Below are 22588 nucleotides of genomic sequence, written 5' to 3'. Positions count from 1 at the left end.
TCCTACACATGACCCTCCTGATATTGCAATAGAGAAAGACTTGTAAGAAAGTCAACACCTTTTTGAAGCAAGAATTTTGTAATGGTTATGAAATAAAATGCTACAACAACATTGGCCTAATGTTATTTGACCACCTTAAATTACAGTTTTGTATAAGTATTTTTTTTTTTTTGTAACTTACCAATTCTCTAACAATTGATAAGTCCTTGGTTTAAACAAATGAGCCACAACAACAGTGACAGTTGCTCAGCCACTGGCCTTTATAAAGAGAGAAGTAAGACCAATGCGACAGAGCTGGAAACGGGGACAAACATTGAGAAGGTAAGCTCTTTAGTGAGGCACTGAGATCAGTTACTATTAAAGTCAGTCAAATTATATTTAATTCTGAAAAATTGTACATATTTATTATTTTACAGAAGAAATGTGGTTTCTGGTGGTATTGTCATGTGTTGCGGTGGCAGCTCAGGTGAGTAGCAACATTGCACTGACATTTGTTTTTGCCTTAATTTTAACATTCTTGAGTGGACGCGGCTGAATGTGTCTGGCTTCCATTTATATTTAACTGTAGGCTTCAAAACGGCTCGTTATGCTGCTTGTTATTGCAAACTGGTATTTCTTAGCATATTATTTTAATGTATTGTCATAGTTATAAACACACTGGTTTGTAGGGCAAATAGTTTACTTTGTTAGCTATTCTTCTAGTTCCCTATAGCTGTAATGAAGCGGAATTCACCAATCACCAAAATAGCTTATTCCGCATTGCAAAATAAGGTGGATATATTGGTATCATAGTTATTGTATTGTTTTCAGCCCAGGGACAGAGACCGATGGGATCAAGTTAACTCAGTGAATGGAGAGAGATATTTTCCAGGGCCAGTAAATGGAGGTGGAAAAGTGCCTCAGCCAGTGGGCAGAACTCCAGTTAGACCGAGATGGGAGCAGAATTTTGGACATCCAGCTTTTGTACGTTTTTGTAGTAGTTTAGATTCAAAATGTGCATGACTAAAATCATTCAAGGTTTAATTCAAAATGTCAATTGATGCTAATTATAGCCAGATCTGGTGGGCCCATTGTATCCAGATGGACCAGAGCAACAAGCACAAGATCCATCTAATGGATCTCCATTTGGACAAGATCCAGAATTCCGTGATCAAAATTTAGGAGGCAGGGTGGGCAACATTTTAAATAATGTTTGCATGTTTTGCAATCGTTATTCAGTACAATAAACATTAGTTTTATCTTCTGCTGTAGGGTTATGTGTCTGAGTTGACTATACCAGAGTCTAGTATGAACCAGGTAACACAGAGGAGCGGACAATGGCATAGATGGGGAGGAACAGGAAAACCACTGAGGAATGGAAGAGCTGGTAGACCACCTTACAAAGTAAGTTAGACTCCAAATTTTGCTCCTTTGTCATTTTTTATCAAAATAATGATGTTATTTTGCAGAAATGAAGACATGTTTTCATGTCTTTAAGACATGAAAATAGTGTGTCAGATGTATGTTTCCGTAAAGAGTGAATTTTTTTTTTTTTAAAAAGCAGTTTTGCATACATTCTAAATCATAAACCTCTTACAGACATTTTCTAAATGTCTATCTATGTAACATCTGACAGGAAATATCCTAGAGACATATTACAGATGAACAGATGCTCTAAAAAATACATCTTCCAGATAAAAACTTGCAAATCAAATAGATATAGTGTGCACTATCAGGGCAGAGTTTAAATATTTGCCATTGCCCTCATCCTGGGACAAATAGGATTGAATTAAATATTATTATTTATGTGGAATAACAAAATTTTAGAAAGTTAGAATGAAACAGCAAGTTTGCTAAACAATGAAAATTAACTGTTAATGCTGTTAAATCCCTTCAGCCGGACTGGATGCCAATGCGCCCAACTCAAGCTCCAGTAGATGGGGGTACAGGGAATCAAATGAATCCACTCTTTGGAAAACCCCTGAGTCCCAACATGATGGTAGGCTTAAAGGCTTATATTTATGAGCTCTTCACAAATTCATTCATGAAATAAACAGGGTTTTATGTCCAATTGTTATTGATTGTGTATGGGTTCACTTTCATAAATGTCTTAGGACAACAGGCAGTTCATACCAATCTTCAAGGTAAGATCATTTAACCAAAGACACTATATGTCATTAACTGACTGCATTTGAAATCTCTAATCTGTGTTTAATAATTTTTTTTATTCACTTGGATGAACATATATAGGCTGAAAATGTCACTGTGCAGGTGAGTGAAACTCTTGGTGTTGTTGTTTTGTACTTGGAAATAGTTGACCGAATTTTTTTTTTTTTTTCTTTAATTTTGACATGACTATCTAAATAACTTTCTGAATATATAAAAAAAAGCAAAAATAAATAAATAATATGTTCTCCCCTTCAACAGAATGTTAGTGCTTTCCATCTAAAGGAGGTAACGCCAAAAGTGGATAATTGGAAATTGTCGTTTTTCAAGATATGAAAATACAATAACATATATATAATCAGAATTAATTTTTGCTTTTGTTTCCAGGGAGAGAATGTCTTCCTCTTACCAAAAGTGAGTGATTGGAACTGTACATGTAAAGATAATACAACTGCCATTCATTTTCCATTCACAACATTTTACAACATGTTTCATTTCATACTTTGTTTAATTTGAGGTGTTGAACAGATAATGAGAGATATAATTTAAATGTGCAAAAGGTAATAAGATTAATGATATTCACAGCAAATACATTCTTCTTTCCAGGGTAGAGGGCAGATGCAGCCACCAAAAAAGGTAATACAGATTAGATTTAATTTTGATAAGTCACTAGTATGTATGTTTCATCATAGTTTGTTTCATGTTGAAATAATGCATACCATTTGTGACTAAATTACAGGGTGGAGTGAATAGACCTCAGGAACTGGGGGTAAAGTTGTTGTTTTTTATTAGCCTATAAAACTTTTTTATTGTGAAACAAGTTCTGTATGATTTCTTTGTTGTATATTTAAATAATTTAATAATTTTTTTTAATCACTTTTAGTATGGGCAGGGTTTCTCCCTCTATGGCCCCCAGGTAACAGGCATTATAATCAACATTCATCATGCTTCATAATATATAAAAAAATATATCAAATAAATATAAATATAACGCATAAAAAGTACATTTAAATGCATAAGTTTCCAAATCAACTTAAACTTTTTCTATCTAACAGCCTTACGTGAAGCTCATCTACAACCCAACTGCAACGGTAAGTCAAATACAACAAATCACCTTGTCTGTTAATCACATTCCAAATCTGGGACTAAATATTGTTGTTGTTGTTGTTTAATATAGCAGTCTATTGCAAATTTGTTCCCCACAGCCAAGAATCTCATTTGAATATGGCATTACACAGCTTGTAAGTAATCCGGAACATGTACTAATATCACATTAGTTACAGTCAATAAATCTTGATTCATTCTTTTTTCTTGATCTTTTGAATGTTGTGGTTGTCTCTGCAGCTCCCTGCATTCATGAAGGTCAGTGTTTTGGTCCTCAAGTTGGTTTTGAACTATTTGAGTATTCATTTTATATTCTCTTGTTTTATTGATTTATACAACATTGCTTTTTACTCTGATTCTCCAGGCGGAGTCTAACAGTGATCATGGGACAAATTAGGAAAGAACCATATACAATAATCACACTGGTAGGACAGATTCCTGTACCTACAATAAATAAAATTAATTTGATTAAAAACTTAATTTGGGCTTTAAATAACTTGTTTTTTGTTTTTTGTTTTTCAATAGGTGGACATCCAACTATTATATAATTCAGCATAGAATTTAAATGTATAATATAGATTATTATTATTATTATTGATGATTAATGCCTCTTGGTGGTTGTTCACTCTTAGTTTGCTGGATTTTCTTCTTTAATCATTTGAGAATCTGTTCATTAAAACAGTATGTATTTGTTCTATTATCAAGGTGTTTTGGTTTCCCTGTCTGTGTTCCCTAGTTAGTTTCCCTGGTTGTTAATTAGTTCCCAAACCTGTTCCTCTTGACATTGATTACACTCCTCATGTATTTAAGCCCTGTGTTTCTCTAGTTCCAGTATCATCTTTATTTAACATGTTTGTATGAATGTTTCCTGTGATCTCCTGAGTTATTCCTGTGTGGATTAAATAAAGACTGTTTTTGTTGTCTACTCCTTTCGTTTTAGCGTTCTCAAATGTGACACACTGCTACTTGATCATTTTGTCACTGAATTGCATCACTTATTTTACTCTTGATTACTAATACATGCAAGCATCAAGTTTTATTAGGAGCACAAAGTGTATTTTGAACAGGAAAAATCATTACAGACCAAATAAATTGAGCATCATTTATTTATTTGGCAACATATGGATATTTCCAAATTGAACAAAAAATGTCTCCTGTGAGGGATCTCCATGGGGGGGATATCTGGAAAACCAACAACAAATGTACATTCTGATAAATTAATTGGTAGGATATCCCATTATAATATACTTTTAAGAAAACTTTGTAATACCTTTCTAATAACGAATTCTTCTGAGCCTATGGCTCAAACAATGGGAAGCCAGGATGCCCCTGTCAGAGACAGGATTGGTTAATAAACAAGCTAATGTGTCTACAAATTCTACAGCAAATTCTTTTTTTTTCTTTTTTTCATGTTTAGTTAATAACAGCATGTGTAAACCAAAGAAAACTGAAAAAAGATGCAAGTTTACTATTGCATTACCTCTCCAGTTCCAGGACCGGGCCGATCACCACGGTAATCAGGAGCAGAAGTTACCTTCGGGTCTACTGCCTTCACCCTGTTCTGAAACATGTCAAAATTTGTCTTTAAGACTGTCTGAGAAGAAAACATAAATACAAGTCCCTTGAGATTACATTAGAGTAATGAAACAGGGGGGAAATAATATTAATATTGAATATTTATGTAAATATTAATTTTTTTTTTTTAATCATTATTTTTAAAATATTTAATATTTTTGAGTTGTGTCAAACAAAAATACATCTTCTGTGATTCCTTTGTAGAGGTAAAAAAAAATTTAGCAAAAAAAAATGTAAATCTTACAATACCTGGATTGGTTGTATTGGTTGCACTGGTTGCATTGGTTGCATTGGTTGTATTGGTTGCATCGTAGCCTGGCCTTGAACATTGGGGCCAGCATTCTGGGGTATCAGCCTTACAGGAGTGTTTCTCAGAGGATATAGATTTGTCAGGAAGAATGGAAAGCCCTAGAAACAAAATTTGACTTACTCTCCTCAAAATCAGTGATAATAAGGTAAATCAGAATCTATATTCAATAAAACTGTCTATACCGGGGGAGGGTTCTGTGCTGGTACGCCGTTATTTGGACCGAAGCCAGGTATAGGCTGCTCCTGCTGCAACGGGGGCAACTGTGCTGGGTTCAGCTGGTTTATTTGAGGGGGAAAGAAGGGTCCCTGCATCGCAGGGTTAAAGTTCAGCACCTGCGGGGGCTGCTGCTGGATCAGGTAGGGAGAGAAAAATGGAGTACCCTAAGGAGAAAGAAAACAAAGAGCTATAGGATTCCACTAAGATTCAATTGAACACCTTATAATATGAGCGCCATACAATTTAGAATAAATATACAGGTATTTCACAAAAAAGTAATTTACTAGTTTAAAAAATACTTTGCTTATTGGATTTGAAAACACTATATTAAGATACTAGTTAATTCCTTGTTTCAGGTTAAGAAATATATATATTGATATATATTGTTTTTGCCTATAGCCTTAAATGTTCGAGCAAAACTTTTTAAAGTGACTGGAAGCTGAATTACCTGTGCTGGTCCCAAACCCACACCTGCTAGAGTGAGTCCATTGAGACGCAAAACCTACAAGAAAGGAACGTTTAACAACTGTCAAAAATGCAGGACAAAAAACAAAATTATTCACTACTGTTAAAAAAATTTATTTGTTAATTTATTTTGACAGAATACTTTTATTCAGCAAGTATGCATTCAGTGAGAGTAAAGACATTTATCATGCTACAAAAGATTACTATTTCAAATAAATTAGTTTCTATTTATCAGTGAATCCTGAAAAAAAATGCATCAGTTTCCACAAATATATTAAGCAGCATAACAGTTTTCAACATTGATAAAAAGTAAAGTGAGCAGTTATTAGAATGATTTCTGAAGGATCATGTGACACTGAAGACTGAAGAAGAGTAATGATGCTGAAAATACAGCTTTCATCACAGGAATAAATTACATTTTAAAATATATAAAAATTTTACATTTTAAATTGTAATAACATTCTACAATATTACTGTTTTGTGTTTTTGATCAAATAAATGCAGCCTTGGTGCTTATTAAAGACTTCTTTCAAAAACATTTAAAAATCTTACTGACTCTAAACTTTTCAAAGGTAGTGTAATTTTATATATAACAATTAATAAAATAATTTAGGACAAAAAAAATGTATAAGAAACATACCTCATTACTGTTACTTGCAATTATTCCAAATTGTGGCTGGTAAATCTGAGAAACACAAACAGCTTTGTAAGTATAGGTTCAAACTGAAAACATTTATTTATCTTATATATATATATATATATATATATATATATATATATATATATATATATATATATATATATATATATATATATATATATATATGTATGTATAAATGAACACTTACAGGGACACAAGTGCAAATGCTGAGAAGACCAGCCATGGAAAAGATGGCCTGAAACTTCATCTTGGTAAGCTGTGGATGAACAGATGACGACAATAAACAAATACTAAAATATGCTTTTAAAATGAAGAGACACAGATAGAATCCTGGCTGGTACTGTCTATATATATACTTCTAATAAAACAGTCAATAAATGCACAATATTAGAGAAAATAAAAGTATGTTCATGGCAGAGCAGAAGTGCAACCTATTATCGTCTTTTCCCCTTTGCTTTTAAACTGGTGTTTGCTCTCTTATAATATCAGGTTGCTGTAGTCGTGACACATGCAGTGTGTCATGTTTCTCAATTTGTCCATAACGCGTCATATATACACATATATCATTATGGTCAAACACCTTAAAACCTGAGTTGCTAATTGTTTTCATAAATTTATTGTCTGGGTTTGAGTATGTCTGTAAGTACAATATTTGTGTTTTGCTGATTTAAGAACTGTCTATCATTATGATATTATAGTAAATCGTTAAAAACATTGAATGCTTAACAGATCAAACAAATGCCTGAAATCAGGACTGAGTTTTGTCACAGATTCACAGACTAATAAGCAGGCTGAATGAAGAGCTGTTTGCTCTGTGAGGTCAGGAGACAAATTATTGTCTGACTGAGGAAAAAAAAAAGAAGAAGAAGAACAGATTGAATCATTCTCTTCAAAACAATAATTAACATAATTAGTGTGGTCATCTCCACTCCATAATTACATGATTTAGGGGCTGAGTATTCCAGACAGAAGAACCAGACTGAAATGGTTTGTATTTTTTCCAGCTGTAGTGACCTTTCTCCTTTCTAAAATGTGCAGCAACCTTAAGAGTCCAGTAGATGGCATTATTAAACAAACAACAAATATCTCAAAACATTATTTAGTATCTATTTTAGACTACAATCTATTTTAGATTTAGTTACCAGATGTCTAGGTTTGGTTGAGCAAAATGTATATTTATTAGACTTTTTAAATTACTGTACCTGGTGAGATTTATTTATTTATTTATTTATTTAGGGCAAGAAGGGTCCCTGCATCAGAAGGTTGAAGTTTTCTTAGTTACAAAGAATTTATTTTCTGACTTTGATATGCACAACAGTTGTGACACAAACCATTTTGGACACTACTGAAAATAACCATACTCTGCACACACTACTGTCTGAAGGATATGATAATGTAGTCAAGCTCCATTTGCCAATTTAAATGAGTAATAAAAAATGATGAGGTAGAACAGCCTGTCTTTTTAAAATTGAAATACACTACTGTTCAAAAGTTTGGGGTCAGTAATGTTTTTGAGTCTTATGCTCACCAAGGCTGTATTTATTTGATCATCAAATACAGTAAAAACAGTAATATTCATATTACAGTTTTAAATAACTATTCATTTCTGTGATGCAAAGCTTAATTTTCAGCATCATTACTCCAGTCCTCCGTGTCACATGATCCCTCAGAAATCATTCTAATATGCAGATTTGGATAAATAAATACACACATACATACATACATGTTGGGGGAAAGTAATGTGTTACAGTATTGCAATGTAATATATACAGCATTACAATATAATAGATACTCCCTAAAAAGTATCTAATTGCAATACTTAGTTACTTTTTATGGAAAGTAATGCATCATGTTATACTTTTGCATTACTTCTTCTTACCTGGGCTGGAATTGCGTGTTTGTTTTTTAAATTTAAAAAAAAAGTTCTATTTTTGGCAAAATGTAAAGGCCCTTTTACACCAAAAGTGATATGAATAAGACTCATGCTGGAAGAAATAAAAATTCATGCCTGTACAGTAGAGGGCACAGCTCAAACAAACAAAATATTATTTGACTATCAAATAATCAAATAAAACTTATTTGATAAAGTAACTCAGATATTTTGTTGTAAATTTAAAATGAATGCATTGCTTTATGAGTTACTTGGAAAAAAGTAATCTGATTACATAACTTGTGTTACTTATAATGTGTTACCCCCAACAATGCATAATTTGTTCTTATTATGTTGAAAAGAGTTGTGCCACTTAATATTTTGTGTAAACTAAACCATAGATTACCATTGGGTTTGTTTGTTTTTTTTTGTTTTTTTTTTCTCAGGATTCTTCGATGAAGAAGTTTCATTCACTGCTTTCTTTTGACAAATTTAATGCATCAATGCCAAATCAAAGTATTATCTTAAAACTAAATCTTACTGACCCCTTTGTGCATTGTTTATGATTCTTTTTTTTTTTTTAATCTCTCTGTCTGTACATGTGTAGTGTTGTCAGTTGTGATATGTGATTAATTGTGTACTGTAAGTTGTTGATTGTTGCATTTAAAATGCAAAAGAAAAAAAAAAAAACTATTCTCCCCAAAATGTATTATTATGATCAAATCCCAACAAACCTAAGGAGCTTACTGTCTTTATTTTCTGTCTATGTCTGTATAACGTTTGAAGAGTTACGTCTTTTTCTGTCCAGATGCTATTTTGTGGTAATACATCTTTTCTGAAACACCCACAGTTTTGACATACTTTTAGTCTGAACCATAATAATTGTTATGGTTTTCTTTAGTCTCTTTGGACCAGTGCCCACATCAGAAATAAGTTTTGTCAGAGACTGACAAAAGAATACACATCCTTAATGGAGATCTGTTTGCTGTGTGAGGTACTGAGACAAATTAGGGACAAATTTGCAGAGGATGCAAAAATAAAGACAAATTGGATTTCTTTTTAAAACAGTGATGATGATCATAATCATCATGGTAGTGTTAACTGTATGATATATTATTTTTTCCTTTTAAAAATGTTCACAATAACTTCAGGAACAGTTACCAGTAGATGGCAATATAACACAATGAACAAACTCATTGTGGTCATTATATTATCATATAAGTAAGAGAGTAAAAAATTGAAAGAGAAAATATTCACAGTTGCATCAAACTAGTGACTTTTATTAAGTATTCAGTATAAACATTTATTACACATGCTGATAATTTGTCAATATAAAGCAAAGGGTTAGACAATTAGAATGGATTAACTGCATAAAGAATACTAAACATTTTACATATCAGCAATGATTCTGTAATATTCTAAATAGAAAATTACATTTAATGTAGAAAAGAGGAGATATCTTGAAAGTATCTGTGAAAAGAAACAAACTCAATAAGCTTTTCAGCAAAAGTATTGATTGTTGTGCATTAAAATCTGTGTAATAAAGTCTGTCACCGCATAAAAAACACACCTCAGTGATTCAAACATGTTTTTACCCCACAGGATTTCCAGACACAGTAGGGCTGAGCTGAGCTGGCATCTGTATGCAGATGATAAAGTCAAAATTATATTATTATGTACAACACATTAGATTTCAGAAATATACAAAACATTTTTTATACTAACCTGGGTGATTGAGACAGGTGGTCTTGCAGTGTTCCTTCTGAGGAAGGAGCGCTGAGGAAAAATTAAGAATGATTTAACAGTTTGGATGACTGGAATTCTGCCTTTTGAACACTGCATAAACATTGCTAAACAATGAAGTTACAGTAACACTTTTTACCAAGAACTTACAGACCTGAAATTTGACACTGACTTGAAAAAAAAAATGATCTGAATACATGCTTAACTAATAGACATCAACACACTTCTCCCAGGTGATTAATCACAGTACATTAAGACAACTGTTCTGTATTACAAGTTTTCTGAAATGTTATTAAAATGTGCAAATGAGCCAGGTTCAAAATTCATGTTTCATTTTGCTCACATATTAGAGTTAAAGATTTTTATAAAGGAACTTTTGGATACTGCTTTTTATCACTCCATAAATCAGAAACGTCTGTCAACAAATAAAAATAATTTTTAAAATTCACGTACATATATCAGGTAAATTACATATTAACTGTAAAAACCTTCAGAATACAGATAGGAATAAAACTAGTGGAGATTTCTAACTTAATGCATGAGAAAAAAACTTATTTTGAGAAAAAGCCTTTAAAGATATGTACTTTAATTGAAATCTACAGATACAAATAGATAAAGTGTAATAAAATAAACAATTAAATATGCATTTTGGGGTGTTTTCTTTCCACTAGTAAGAGAAATCTCAAAAATGACCACCAGTACCTGAAAAAACAAGGGTTTTGCCTTAATGGAATGACCTCAGGATATATATCTGTGGAAAAACTTGATGGTAGAGGGTTGATGCAATGATGGAGTACCTGAAACTGCAAAACTTACCTTAAATCTAGTCAGTGAGCCTGGTGGTAGAGCTTGGTTATTTACAGGAGGGCCTTGTCCAGCCTAAAAAACATTAGTTTCATTAACATATTTATAGGCCATGCATTGAATTTTTAGCATTAGCATAGCAACTAGCAGATTTGTTTTGTACCGCAACTTGTTGCTGAGGAGGGATTATGCCTGGTTGATTCTGGGGCCCACCAATGTAATACGGCAGCCCCTGTTTATCAGAACACAGTCGAAACACATCTCAGATTAGATTAGAAATAAATGTATATTGTTACATACAAACGTTGTGAATGAACATGAACAAATACCCCGTTAGAGGGAGCGAAAGGGTAAGCCATCTGAGGTCCAATGTTGGGTGGAGCGTAGGGAACTGCGGCCACAGGCGGCTGCTGAAGCACGTATGGGGAAAGAGCAGCTGCAGGCAGAAACTGTCAGACACAGAAGAGTTTGTAATCATCTGTGTAGGACATTATACCAGTGAGATATATATATATAAAGTGCTTAAGTGGTAAATTATCAGTTTCTACCTGTGTTAATGGAGGCTGCCCTATAACAGCAGCACCACCAGAAACAATGGGTGGGTTCAGACCACCCACCAGAAGAGGGTTAACTCCATTTACACCAGTAACCAGACCACCATTCAGACCGTTGATCAGACGCAGCTTCTAAAAATCAGAGCAGCTTAAAGCATCAATATTAACAAACATAGCACAGATAATCCTGAAGATATGAACGATCTTACCTTGGCTGAGCTGATCTAAAAGAGAAGAAAGTATCAAAGTGATTAAAGCATGTGTGGATGAATTGATCAGTCATTAATGACCAAAAGATGTTTAAAGTAGCATGATAAAATGTATTTGAGTGAATTAATGTACTCACATCAGCAAATATGGTCAAAACCATAAAGACGAAAACAAAGTTCTTCATTTTACAATCTGAAAAATAATAACAGCATATTTTAAAATTATACAGTGAATATATATTCAAACCTATCATCTTTTAGCAGCAAAAATGTTGGCACCCACCTGTTTGTCACTCCAGCAGTGATTTGCTTTGCCATGTACAGTACAGTACATCTCTTTTATTGAGCTGGATGGTCTAGTTCAGCCAATTAGAGTTCAACACTAATCCAGCTGTGTTTATCAGTAGGGTATTAGGAAGCATTAGTTACGTTATGGTTTTGTTATTCATGTATTTTACCACAGGGATACATTCTTGGCAGAATTTGTGGTCATTTGAGTTAAGGATTTTGTGTTCTCAAGAGTGACTAAACGTACACAGATGTACATTAAGTACCTATGTCAATGACATAATTACATTCACTGTAGCCTGCACAGACATGAAAACAAAAATGTGGTCTCAGCTGTAGTTTTCCTCTTGACCTATATGAAAACATTGTTTGTGTGGTATAAACTCATTGATCCTGGTCTGAATGTCTTAGGTCTTAGATCATATGCATTATCATGTAGTCAACAAATGCCAGTCCTATAGGCCATGATACCACAAAAGCAGTCTGAAAACCTGTAATGTGACCTGATGGCTGGGCTATGTTTTAAACAATGTCTACTTCAAAAATATAAGTAAATACTGTAAGAAGGAAACTCATTTTTTGCTGGGGATTTTGTCGTGGGTAGCTGTGATCCAATGGATTACATTACAGTTAAGCAAAACATTTATGACATAACTCATTTTTATTATTTTGAAGATTTCTGTTATTTTTAGTTTTTTTGATCATGACATAAGACCTATACTGGATGTCACATATTTCAGTATATATATATATATATATATATACCTTCATATACATATATATACCTTCATATACAGGTACCATTAAATTTTAAATTTCCACTTTAAAACACTTTCTAGATGGAGCAAAATATTTGAAATAAAATAGGTAATCTTATGTTTGTTGGTTATTGAAATCACAAGAGATGATAACTGAAAAATGTCTGATTGTTTCATTATTGTATTTTCTTAAAAAAATTTTAACATCGTTAACACTGTGCACAATAAACAACTTTTACAGAAAGTCTGGTAAAATTACTAAAACGGTAAAGACAATTTGTAAAAAAAAAATAATAATAATAATAATAAAGTTACATACATTTTTATCTTCTGGAAATATGCTTTGAATTTGTCTGGTAGATTCATCAAGGTCACATTTCACGCGAATTTGTACAACAAAAGTTAATAAAACACAAAGACCTTCAACAAAAACTTGACAAATAATAAAAAAATGAAAGCTGTTGAATATTATGAAAAAGTGCATTGTATCAAAGCAATCAAAGAAAAAGTGCAGAGTAATGCTTAAAAAGCAGCAGCACAGTATAACAGGTGGGTTTCCAGTGTGGGCAAATCTGACATCATCTGGGAGATTGTTCAATTATGGCAAGAGTAATAGATGTGCAGTTCCACCATGTCTGGATCAACCCTAATGACTTACGTTTACATGGCTGACAGACATCTGATCAGGAAAAGGCCATTAAGTGATTTGTAATTAAATATGTTAAGTTCATTCTGTGGCTAACTGGAAGCCACTATAAAAACCAAAAAACTGGTGTGCTTTCCTGTTCACATGCTTTCTTTGGTGTTAATTCAATTTTTCATCTATTAACCTTCACCTATAAATAAGCTTTACAGTACTTTTAAAAAATTTGTTTAAAATGTGCACTACTATTAATCAGCCATATCAGTAACCTGAGCTTTCATTCAATCAGGAATTCCTGAGCTAAAATTCACATCTCTTTGTGTTTCACATATTGTTCATTAGCACAGTTATGAAGTTACCCCAAGAGTACCCTAAAAAGTAATAGCATCTTTCCCATAGCATACAGTATAGCAGAAGAAGATTTCCTTAAAAGTCCCTTAAAGTATCCTACATTGTTTCTCCCAGTCATATTCCAGAGGTATTCCACACACTTACTCCACACACCACCTCTTCAGTGCTGTCCTGCTTCTCAGTGGTCATCATAGGCATAGTCTCCTCTATGGGTGTGTGTATATTAACGTCAGAGTCCTCTGAAATATTTGGGCTGGTTTCTTGTTGTGACAATCCGATGCATGCAGGCTGTCTTGATGGCTCTTTGTCCGCAGTAGACTCTGTTGCATTATAATTGTATCGAGCTTCTGGTGCTTGTGACTTTCTATGACACTTACACCAAAAGAACAGACAAATGCAACTGAGAACAAACACAGTCAGTAGAAACAGAGCTATGTAGTGATGCCTCTGGGTCACACCTGTGGACGACACAGAGAGGAGAATGCAAAAGCTTAGCAAATTTGATACTGAAAAACAATAAAAAAAATTAAAGTTGATTTAGTTTGATGTAAAACTTACCCTCCACAGTAACAGTGTTGATACTAATGACTTCACCCGTTTTCTCTTTCACAGTGAACATCCCACTATCAGAAGATGTCAACCCGCTCAGCGTAAGGGAGTTATTGATGACAGACACTCTGTTAGCGTATTCAGGTGAACACACAGCGTCGTTTCCCGTCACATTGCAAACCAGGGTCTCGGTTGAACCGGTGAAAGACACCGTGACAGGGTCTGAGCCGAACAGGTCAAGGGTGAGATTGTCACCAAACTTTTTTGCATAGAACTTTTGAAAAGCTGAAGAAAAAAATGCCACATTTTAGTTAAACAATCCTTTCTTTTTCTGTAGAAAAAAGCACTGTAAAAATAATATTGATAATAACAACAACATTCAACAACCTGTAACATTAAGAGTGACAGCACCAGGATACCCATGTTCCTCTTCTGCACTGTGATAGCACCGGTATAATCCCTTATCTGATGTGGTGACCCAGAATATGGTAAGGGAAAGATCTCCATCCTTATAAAGATGTGGTGAAACTGAGGCCCTGTCTGTAAAACTTGAACCATATTTTGTAATTCCTTCTTTAACTTGTAACACCATTTGGTCATCTTTTTTCCATAAGATATTCACAGCATCATCAGCAATCTGTTTCTCTGTACGTGCAAAGCAGGGCAGTGTGACATTTTGTCCGACTGTGGCGTTCACATTAGTGGGCACTGAACAATGAAAAGACACAAAACATACAGCATAAGTTCACATCGAACAGTGCCAAGCAAACTAGGATGGTAAACTTTACAATTAAATGATCTTACACCATGCTTAACTAATGAAGTCGGAACTTACCAAAAACTTCCAAGTGAAATCGACAAAGAAATGCTGAATCGCACATGACCCTGTACCAGCCTTCATCATTGTACAGAACAGGAGACAGTTTTAGAGACAGGCCTCCAGCCTTTTCAGAGAGGTTTACTCTGTTCTTAAAGTTGACTCCTTCTGTGCAAATCCTTTGAAGACATTGCAATACATCCAACTTTTCATTTTTAGTCGTAAATTCCCATGAAACATCCCCATTACATGTTTCGTTGCAAGGGATAATCGCAGTATCCCTCACTTTGACCGCATTAGGGACTAACATTCCATCCAGACAGATAGCTATAGCTAGCAGGGAAGAGAGGATTAAAAAGTCATTTTAGATCAACATGTTTCATTGTAAATAAATAAATAAAGTAAAACACTAGTTAGTGTGAAGGGAAGTGACAGGCTTTTGCAGTGACAAAGTGATTATTAGCGATAGCAACCATTGATGCAAAAAAAGTTGAACAGAGCTCAATAAGCAGCTAAAGGTGGTTGTGAGGACAGACCACATTGCTTATTGAAAGTTATCAAGAAGAGAATTCACAATATATAATTTCACAAAAGAATAGAAATTGACATCTTACCAAAGAGTAATAGAAGACAATAACTGTGGATCCCTGATGGGTTCCTGGCTGGTGCATGCTGGTGCTGGTGCATTATAGTTTGTCTCTTGAACTGGAGCATTTACGAAGGGAAACATTAATAAGACTTAATTTAGACAAAAGAATGCAATTTATTTAACCACAAAAACAAAAAAATCATTAGGGTGATAAGTGTAACAGAAGCACTTTCAGTCAATTTGTGTCATTTGTGTCTTACACACTATCAACATTATTCTGATGGTACAGAATTAAAACAGATTAAAGATTAAACAAATATGAATACAATTTACAATTTAATAACTACACAGTTTACATTAATAAATAGCAATAAATAGTAATAAATTAATAAAAGTAAGTAAAAACAGTGATTGCACTTAAATTTAAGGCACCAGTTAAACATAAGTAGAGCCTATTTAATAGTGGTTAAAAAAAATGGTTCTGCAGAATATGTTTGATCAGGGGTTCCCAAACTTCAGCCCACAATCCCTTAAAATAACAATGCCAGTGACTCGAGACCACCACTATCCTCGCAATGGCGCACACGCACTAACGCTCGTTTCACACATACTCTTGTTTGCAGTGCCAATTTTTTTCTGTGCCAATATTAACGGATTAGAGCGTTCACACTGCACGCGGATGCGGTCCGGCAGTGCGTTCCAGGAGCGGTGCGTCTGCAGCAGTGCAGTGATCGTTTCCGCGCCGAGTCTATTTTTGCTGCGCAGAATTAAAACGATAGCGCATTGTTCGCATTAAAATAAACATGCATTGACGCGAAAAAATATTAATTTAACCACAGATGCATATAATATAAAGTCTCTGTTACACAGTTTACACATGGCTTTTATTTTGCCTCGGGTAAAGCAAGGAAACAGTTTGTTCAGGGGTACAGTTGAAACACCTTAAATAACTTGCATACGCAACAAGTCTGATCTGTGAAATTTGCTTAGCACATGCGTATTAGCGCCCTCTTCGATCATGCGCTTCTCCAATCCGAAGATATCGGCGAAAGTTTTTTTTCTAAGGTAATTTTTTCACTTCACCACGTCGCTTCCACATTGAATAGCTTCTCATCCTTACATGACTGTTAAAGTTAACATACATTTTCGTAAACCTTGCACGATGTAAGATCTATTAAGATCTATTAATCTATTAAAATTAATAGATTTCATCTCTTTTATTATTGCTGTTTGCAATTGTTCAATTTTTTTACTGTTACTCAACTTTTAAACTGTTAATATTAAAATTATGAACTGAAATTAAATATTGTATCGCTGTTTGCCATTACTGTACAATGTTTTACAAATGGACTACTTTTAATTAAACAAAATGATCAAATAAAATTCTAAATGGAAATAAAAACGGTTAAATTCTCATTTTTAAAGGTTATTTGATAAAATTTTACATTTGTAGTGAATTGGTTAGGCAGCTTTACAGCATTCCGGATGGGTGTCTCAACTGTACTAGGGTACTGTTTCAACTGTACCTGACTGTTTTCGACATGGGTACAGTTGGAACAAAAAAAGCTTCTTGTGTTTATGAGCTAATTGTGAAAAATATGACCTACTTATGGATGTTAATAATTAATAATATTTTAGTAGACAAGTAAAGGAAATGTCATATGAAAAATCACTTCTTTTCAGTCCCATAGTTTTGGTGTGGTAACGGTGAAAGCAAAAAGTGTACCAACTGTACCTGGTCTACCCCCAGGCATTTAAGTGAACAAGGAGACAAACGATAGCACTCGTGTCTTTGTGAAGGTGGAAAAACAAAATTATTTCTGAACTGTTCTTGTGAAAAGATTTAAAAGAAAAGAAAAGACGAGAGTCGCCTGTTTTTGTCTATTTTAAAGTTTTAATTTAAAATGTTTGTTATTTTAACATAAAGCTTATGTTTAAATGTTGTGCCACTTGTGTGAGCAACATAATATATAAATCTAAAGTATTACTTCATATAAATATAAAGTAATGAAATGAATAAAATGTTTATGTGTTTAAACGTGACATCTATGAAATATAGTCTATAGAGAATCGCAATGCTGACAAGCCATATTCAGTTAACAACTTTTGAATTTGAAATAAAAATAAGTAAATTTTGTGTTTGTGATATACAGCCATGGATCAGTTGCGCACTGCAAATGGGACATATGTAAAATGTCGTACTGCGTATTTTTTTGGTCGATAAAGGGTTTGTTCACCCAAAAATGAAAATTATGTCATTAATGACTCACCCTCATGTCGTTCCAAACCCGTAAGACCTCCGTTCATCTTCAGAACACAGTTTAAGATATTTTAGATTTAGTCCGAGAGCTTTCTGTCCCTCCATTGAAAGTGTTTGAGCGGTTGACTGTCCATGTCCAGAAAGGTAATAAAAACATCATCAAAGTAGTCCATGTGACATCAGTGGGTTAGTTAGAGGTTTTTGAAGCATCAAAAATACATTTTGGTCCAAAAATAACAAAAACTACGACTTTATTCAGCATTGTATTCTCTTCCGGGTCTGTTGTCAATCCGGGTTCACGACTCCGCAGTGACGCTGCTGACGTGTTATCTGGTGCGCCCGAGTTTCGTTTACAGTCTGAGGGAGATGCACGCTGTATTCAAGCTATTCTACATTGTTTGTATTTTGGTATTACTATATTTTTTAAAATGGTGCGTAAGTGTGCATGTCGCAGATGTCCTAAATGCCAAAAACAACAATGTTAAAGTGCATTACCAACGCCGACAGATGAAAGGATTCAATGGAATCAGTTCAATGGAATCAATTCAATGGAATCAGTTCAATGGAAAGGATTCCGGAAGAGAAGACAATGCTGAATAAAGTCATATTTTTTGTTATTTTTGGACCAAAATGTATTTTCGATGCTTCAAAAACTTCTAACTAACCCACTGATGTCACATGGACTACTTTGATGATGTTTTTATTACCTTTCTGGACATGGACAGTCTACCATACAAGCACTTTCAATGGAGGGACAGAAAGCTCTCGGACTAAATCTAAAGTATCTTAAACTGTGTTCCGAAGATGAACGGAGGTCTTACGGGTTTGGAACGACATGAGGGTGAGTCATTAATGACATAATTTTGATTTTTGGGTGAACTAACACTTTAACCAACGTTTCATTTCGACAAAAAAAAAAAAAATATCCAAAGCTCAAAACCTAAAGAATATCTATGTGCACATGTCTGAATGTTTAACATGGTGCTATAAACTGACCTGCTGCAACTGATGCTGTTGCTAATATGTCGTTTATCTGTCGTAATCACCTCAGCAGTCACGGTCGAGGGGGATGAATATCGAAAGGTTGATGATGGCTTTTTTATTTGCATGTTTTCTTATTTTAATTTAACTACTATTTTTTAGTATTTTGTTACAATTACTGATAAAATATGCTATTTCTAATCGTTTAAAAAAATGTTTCAAATCATCTCGCGACCCCTCCCACGCTGTCTCGCGACCCCACTTTGGGAACCACTGGTTTAGATTACAAACACAAGCTTTAAAATGTTCAAATAATATCATCCCATCTATAGACTTTACACACCTGTCCGGTTTCAGGATCTTGCTCCAACTTTTTCAGGCTCTAGTGATTTTCGTATCGAGTTAGGGTTAGTTCTTTGGAGTTCTGAATCTGTTGACAAATTTTCAAGGCGCGTCGTTTGAGTAAAAATGAGCAACAAGGTGTTAAACTGTAGTCCACCTACTTAACATCTCCGATCAGCAGCATCGATCGATTGTAAAGAGTAACAGGCCTATCCATCGATCAGAATTGGGCCAGTGCAGCGTAAATCCCTCCCTGCGACCAATTTCATTCGCTGGGTTCACAGTGACGCGTAGGTTTAGGGATCAGTGTTTGGTATAGGCAGTCGTCACTGTGACTGACATGGCCAATGAAATCTTTAGAATAGGCTCCAGGGCGGGATTTCCGCTGAGAGGGATGGGCGATACCCTGGCGATACCAGAGTCGTTGAAAAACATATTTAACGGCTCTGGGCGACAAAGAGTAGAACCCAAGAGGCGACACTTTGATACCTTTTGGGTAACAGCCATTAGATGGCCCTCCGGTAGCGCGGCCGCCATTATGGGGTGAAAATACTAACTGGACCATAAAATCCTTCACAATTTACGCACCCAAAATCGAATTTCACTGCCAAATCAGAAGCGCAAAAGAACATTTTTCAAATTAAGTCACCAGTAAATTGTATGGCTCCTACAGTAAATGTTGTATTGTTTTATATATGTTTTATTTTACCAGTTGTGAAATCCAAACATTCATCCATCTGAGGTAAGGTAGTTAGCCTACTTTATTGAGTATTTCCATTTTATGCAACTTTACACATTTATTAATAGAAAAATTAATTAATAAATTTAAGATCATCATGTTTGCAGCAAAAAAATATATTTTAGACCTAGTGGAGTATAGTAATTATATCTAGGTCTGAATTGAAATAGGTTATATTGAACATTTTAATGGATCAAACTACAAACATAACAATCTTATAATACATGATGCATTGCTGTGTCTGTTATCACATAATTCCCACTTTTGTACACTTTTGCTTTAACAGGCATTAGACAACACTGCAAAATCAAGCTGTTATATTCATATATTTATTGTCCAACATTACTGATTTTTCTGATGCATGTCCTTAATTTAATTTCATATGTTGGTAATAATTCAGTGTTTATAAGCCTTTTAAAGAATTTTAAACCAAACTGGGTTTCTAGAGAGCAAAGTTTTTGTGAAAAGTGTGTAAAATAAACTGTTAAAAGGATTTGATGATCACTAGTGATAGTATTTTATTCTGTGTTGTCATCATTCAGGTTGGATTTCAGCTTTAATGTACGTTTTTTTTTTTTTTTTTTTTTTTTTTTTTTTAACAAAGCAGCTGATATTTACGGAGCCCCTAAAGGGACATGGTGGTAGAAAAAAAAAAATGGGAAGGAAGGAAATTTTACTTGGTGGTGGAAAAAAAATTGGGATGGGAGGAATTTTTTTTTAAAAATCTTTTGCGTTCCCTCGCAAAGATTGCATTCCCTCACAAAGATGTTTTGCGTTCCCTCGCAAAGATTGCGTTCCCTCGCAAAGATGTTTTGCGTTCCCTCGCAAAGATTGCGTTCCCTCGCAAAGATGTTTTGCGTTCCCTCGCAAAGATGTTTTGCGTTCCCTCGCAAAGATGTTTTGCGTTCCCTCGCAAAGATTGCGTTCCCTCGCAAAGATGTTTTGCGTTCCCTCGCAAAGATTGCGTTCCCTCGCAAAGATGTTTTGCGTTCCCTCGCAAAGATGTTTTGCGTTCCCTCGCAAAGATTGCGTTCCCTCGCAAAGATGTTTTGCATTCCCACGCAAAACTTTTGCGTTCCCACGCAAAGATGTTTGCGTTCCCTCTCAAAGTTATAATCGTTCCCTTGCTGTGAACTCGGACAAACACTTCCTCTTTAATGTCCCGCTGGCTGACAGTAGTGTTTCAGTTAGTAACATACGTTAATAATGCACACAAATAATGCGCGGCTCATAGAGTTTGAACTTGTTGGACTCAAAAATGAAGAAATGCAGTCAGTGCTTATGTCAAGCAGTTCAGTTGGCAATATATTCACAGATTCGAGCTTCCCGGATTAGTAACTCATGAGCTAAACGTTGTTAAAAACACAAATACAGCTACTTCCAATCATAGTAACCTAGACAACAAGCTACAACAACCCAATTTCCCTTAAATGTGCTTTATAATAAATTGGTCTCTATGAGCAGGCGGCGGAGATACACGCCTGAAGGGACCGTCTGAAAAGTGCAAAACCCAACACTTAGTTTGATAAAAAAAAAAAAAAAAATGCATAACGTTTATGATTATTAATTATTAAATAAAATAATATAATAATAACTTAACTGTTATTAGTAAAAATATTAAATAAATTGTAATGCCATCAAATCCAGTAAGCCATTATCATGCAAAAGCTGTTGTATGTAAGCTGTGTACCAACATCATTTGTGTAAAGAAGGCCTTTAAGTGCTACTTGCCAAACTAAGTGTTGTAGTACCTATAACCAGCAGGAGAGCAGTGATGTATGAACTGAATTTGGTGCCAGTACAGTATGTTACAGTGAAGTTATTGAGTATTTTTCGTAATATAAAATGAGCAAAAGGGTTTCGGGTTTTGCACTTTTCAGACGGTCCCTTCAGGCGTGTATCTCCGCCGCCTGCTCATAGAGACCAATTTATTATAAAACACATTTGAGGAAAATTGGGTTGTTGTAGCTTGTTGTCTAGGCTACTATGATTGGAAGTAGCTGCATTTGTGTTTTAACAACGTTTAGCTCACGAGTTATTAATCCGGGAAGCTCGAATCTGTGAATATATTACCAACCGAACTGCTTGACATAAGCACTGACTGCATTCATTTTTGAGTCCAACAAGTTCAAACTCTATGAGCCGCGCATTATTTGTGTGCATTATTAACGTATGTTACTAACTAAAACACTACTGCCAGCCAGCGGGACATTAAAGAGGAAGTGTTTGTCTGAGCTCACAGCAAGGGAACGATTATAACTTTGCGAGGGAACGCAAAACATCTTTGCGAGGGAACACAAAATATCTTTGCGAGGGAACGCAATCTTTGTGAGGGAACGCAAAACATCTTTGTGAGGGAACGCAATCTTTGCGAGGGAACGCAAAACATCTTTGCGAGGGAACGCAAAACATCTTTGCGAGGGAACGCAATGTTTGCGAGGGAACGCAATCTTTGCGAGGGAACGCAAAACATCTTTGCGAGGGAACGCAAAACATCTTTGCGAGGGAACGCAATATTTGCGAGGGAACGCAAAAGATTTGAAAAAAAAAAAATTCCTCCCATCCCAAATTTTTTTTCCACCACCAAGTAAAATTTCCTTCCTTCCCATTTTTTT

General features: G+C 34.6%; 4 protein-coding genes across 8 annotated transcripts; 1 reads left to right on the top strand and 3 right to left on the bottom strand.

Annotated features, from left to right (window-relative positions):
* Positions 1-181: 181 nt before the first annotated feature.
* LOC125271427 lies at positions 182-4271 on the top strand. Of its 3 annotated transcripts, none has more exons than XR_007185606.1 (18): positions 182-321; positions 417-466; positions 811-963; positions 1053-1169; positions 1252-1383; positions 1877-1978; positions 2094-2123; positions 2230-2250; positions 2407-2433; positions 2533-2559; positions 2752-2781; positions 2885-2914; positions 3029-3061; positions 3201-3236; positions 3323-3386; positions 3490-3507; positions 3614-3674; positions 3775-4271. XR_007185606.1 is itself a non-coding variant. In XM_048195498.1 (18 exons), the coding sequence occupies exons 2-17, from the start codon at positions 422-424 to the stop codon at positions 3644-3646; spliced, it is 870 nt and encodes a 289-aa protein (XP_048051455.1). In that variant the 5' UTR covers positions 182-321; positions 417-421; the 3' UTR covers positions 3647-3674; positions 3775-4271. The 3 variants fall into 3 exon arrangements, 2 of the variants coding, with proteins under 2 accessions (XP_048051455.1, XP_048051456.1); XM_048195498.1 differs by having other exon boundaries at positions 3351-3386; XM_048195499.1 differs by having other exon boundaries at positions 280-466; positions 3351-3386.
* Positions 4272-4337: 66 nt separating this feature from the next.
* Positions 4338-7111, bottom strand: odam (odontogenic, ameloblast associated). Of its 2 annotated transcripts, none has more exons than XR_007185607.1 (8): positions 6664-7111; positions 6456-6500; positions 5799-5852; positions 5317-5514; positions 5074-5232; positions 4730-4805; positions 4520-4578; positions 4338-4431 (listed from the first exon to the last, which is right to left on the bottom strand). XR_007185607.1 is itself a non-coding variant. In XM_048195500.1 (8 exons), the coding sequence occupies exons 1-7, from the start codon at positions 6721-6723 to the stop codon at positions 4546-4548; spliced, it is 630 nt and encodes a 209-aa protein (XP_048051457.1). In that variant the 5' UTR covers positions 6724-7109; the 3' UTR covers positions 4338-4431; positions 4520-4545. The 2 variants fall into 2 exon arrangements, 1 of the variants encoding a protein (XP_048051457.1); XM_048195500.1 differs by having other exon boundaries at positions 4730-4810; positions 6664-7109.
* A 2499-nt stretch (positions 7112-9610) lies between these two features.
* Positions 9611-11865, bottom strand: scpp9 (secretory calcium-binding phosphoprotein 9). The gene is made up of 9 exons (XM_048196926.1): positions 11794-11865; positions 11657-11671; positions 11442-11579; positions 11223-11342; positions 11057-11125; positions 10906-10968; positions 10072-10122; positions 9917-9985; positions 9611-9816 (listed from the first exon to the last, which is right to left on the bottom strand). Exons 1-8 carry the CDS (start codon positions 11839-11841, stop codon positions 9938-9940), a joined length of 552 nt encoding a protein of 183 aa, XP_048052883.1. The 5' UTR covers positions 11842-11865; the 3' UTR covers positions 9611-9816; positions 9917-9937.
* A 1000-nt stretch (positions 11866-12865) lies between these two features.
* On the bottom strand, positions 12866-19559 carry si:dkey-22i16.9. Of its 2 annotated transcripts, none has more exons than XM_048196923.1 (6): positions 19236-19559; positions 15677-15767; positions 15081-15395; positions 14633-14953; positions 14255-14530; positions 12866-14154 (listed from the first exon to the last, which is right to left on the bottom strand). In XM_048196923.1, exons 2-6 carry the CDS (start codon positions 15747-15749, stop codon positions 13811-13813), a joined length of 1329 nt encoding a protein of 442 aa, XP_048052880.1. In that variant the 5' UTR covers positions 15750-15767; positions 19236-19559; the 3' UTR covers positions 12866-13810. The 2 variants fall into 2 exon arrangements, with proteins under 2 accessions (XP_048052880.1, XP_048052882.1); XM_048196925.1 differs by lacking the exon at positions 19236-19559 and adding an exon at positions 18908-19180.
* Positions 19560-22588: the final 3029 nt, after the last annotated feature.

The sequence above is a fragment of the Megalobrama amblycephala genome, linkage group LG7 (genome assembly GCF_018812025.1).
Source record: "Megalobrama amblycephala isolate DHTTF-2021 linkage group LG7, ASM1881202v1, whole genome shotgun sequence".
Lineage (NCBI taxonomy): Eukaryota > Metazoa > Chordata > Actinopteri > Cypriniformes > Xenocyprididae > Megalobrama > Megalobrama amblycephala.
Note: the sequence above shows the minus strand (reverse complement) of the source record. Positions and strands in the feature narration are given on the sequence as shown.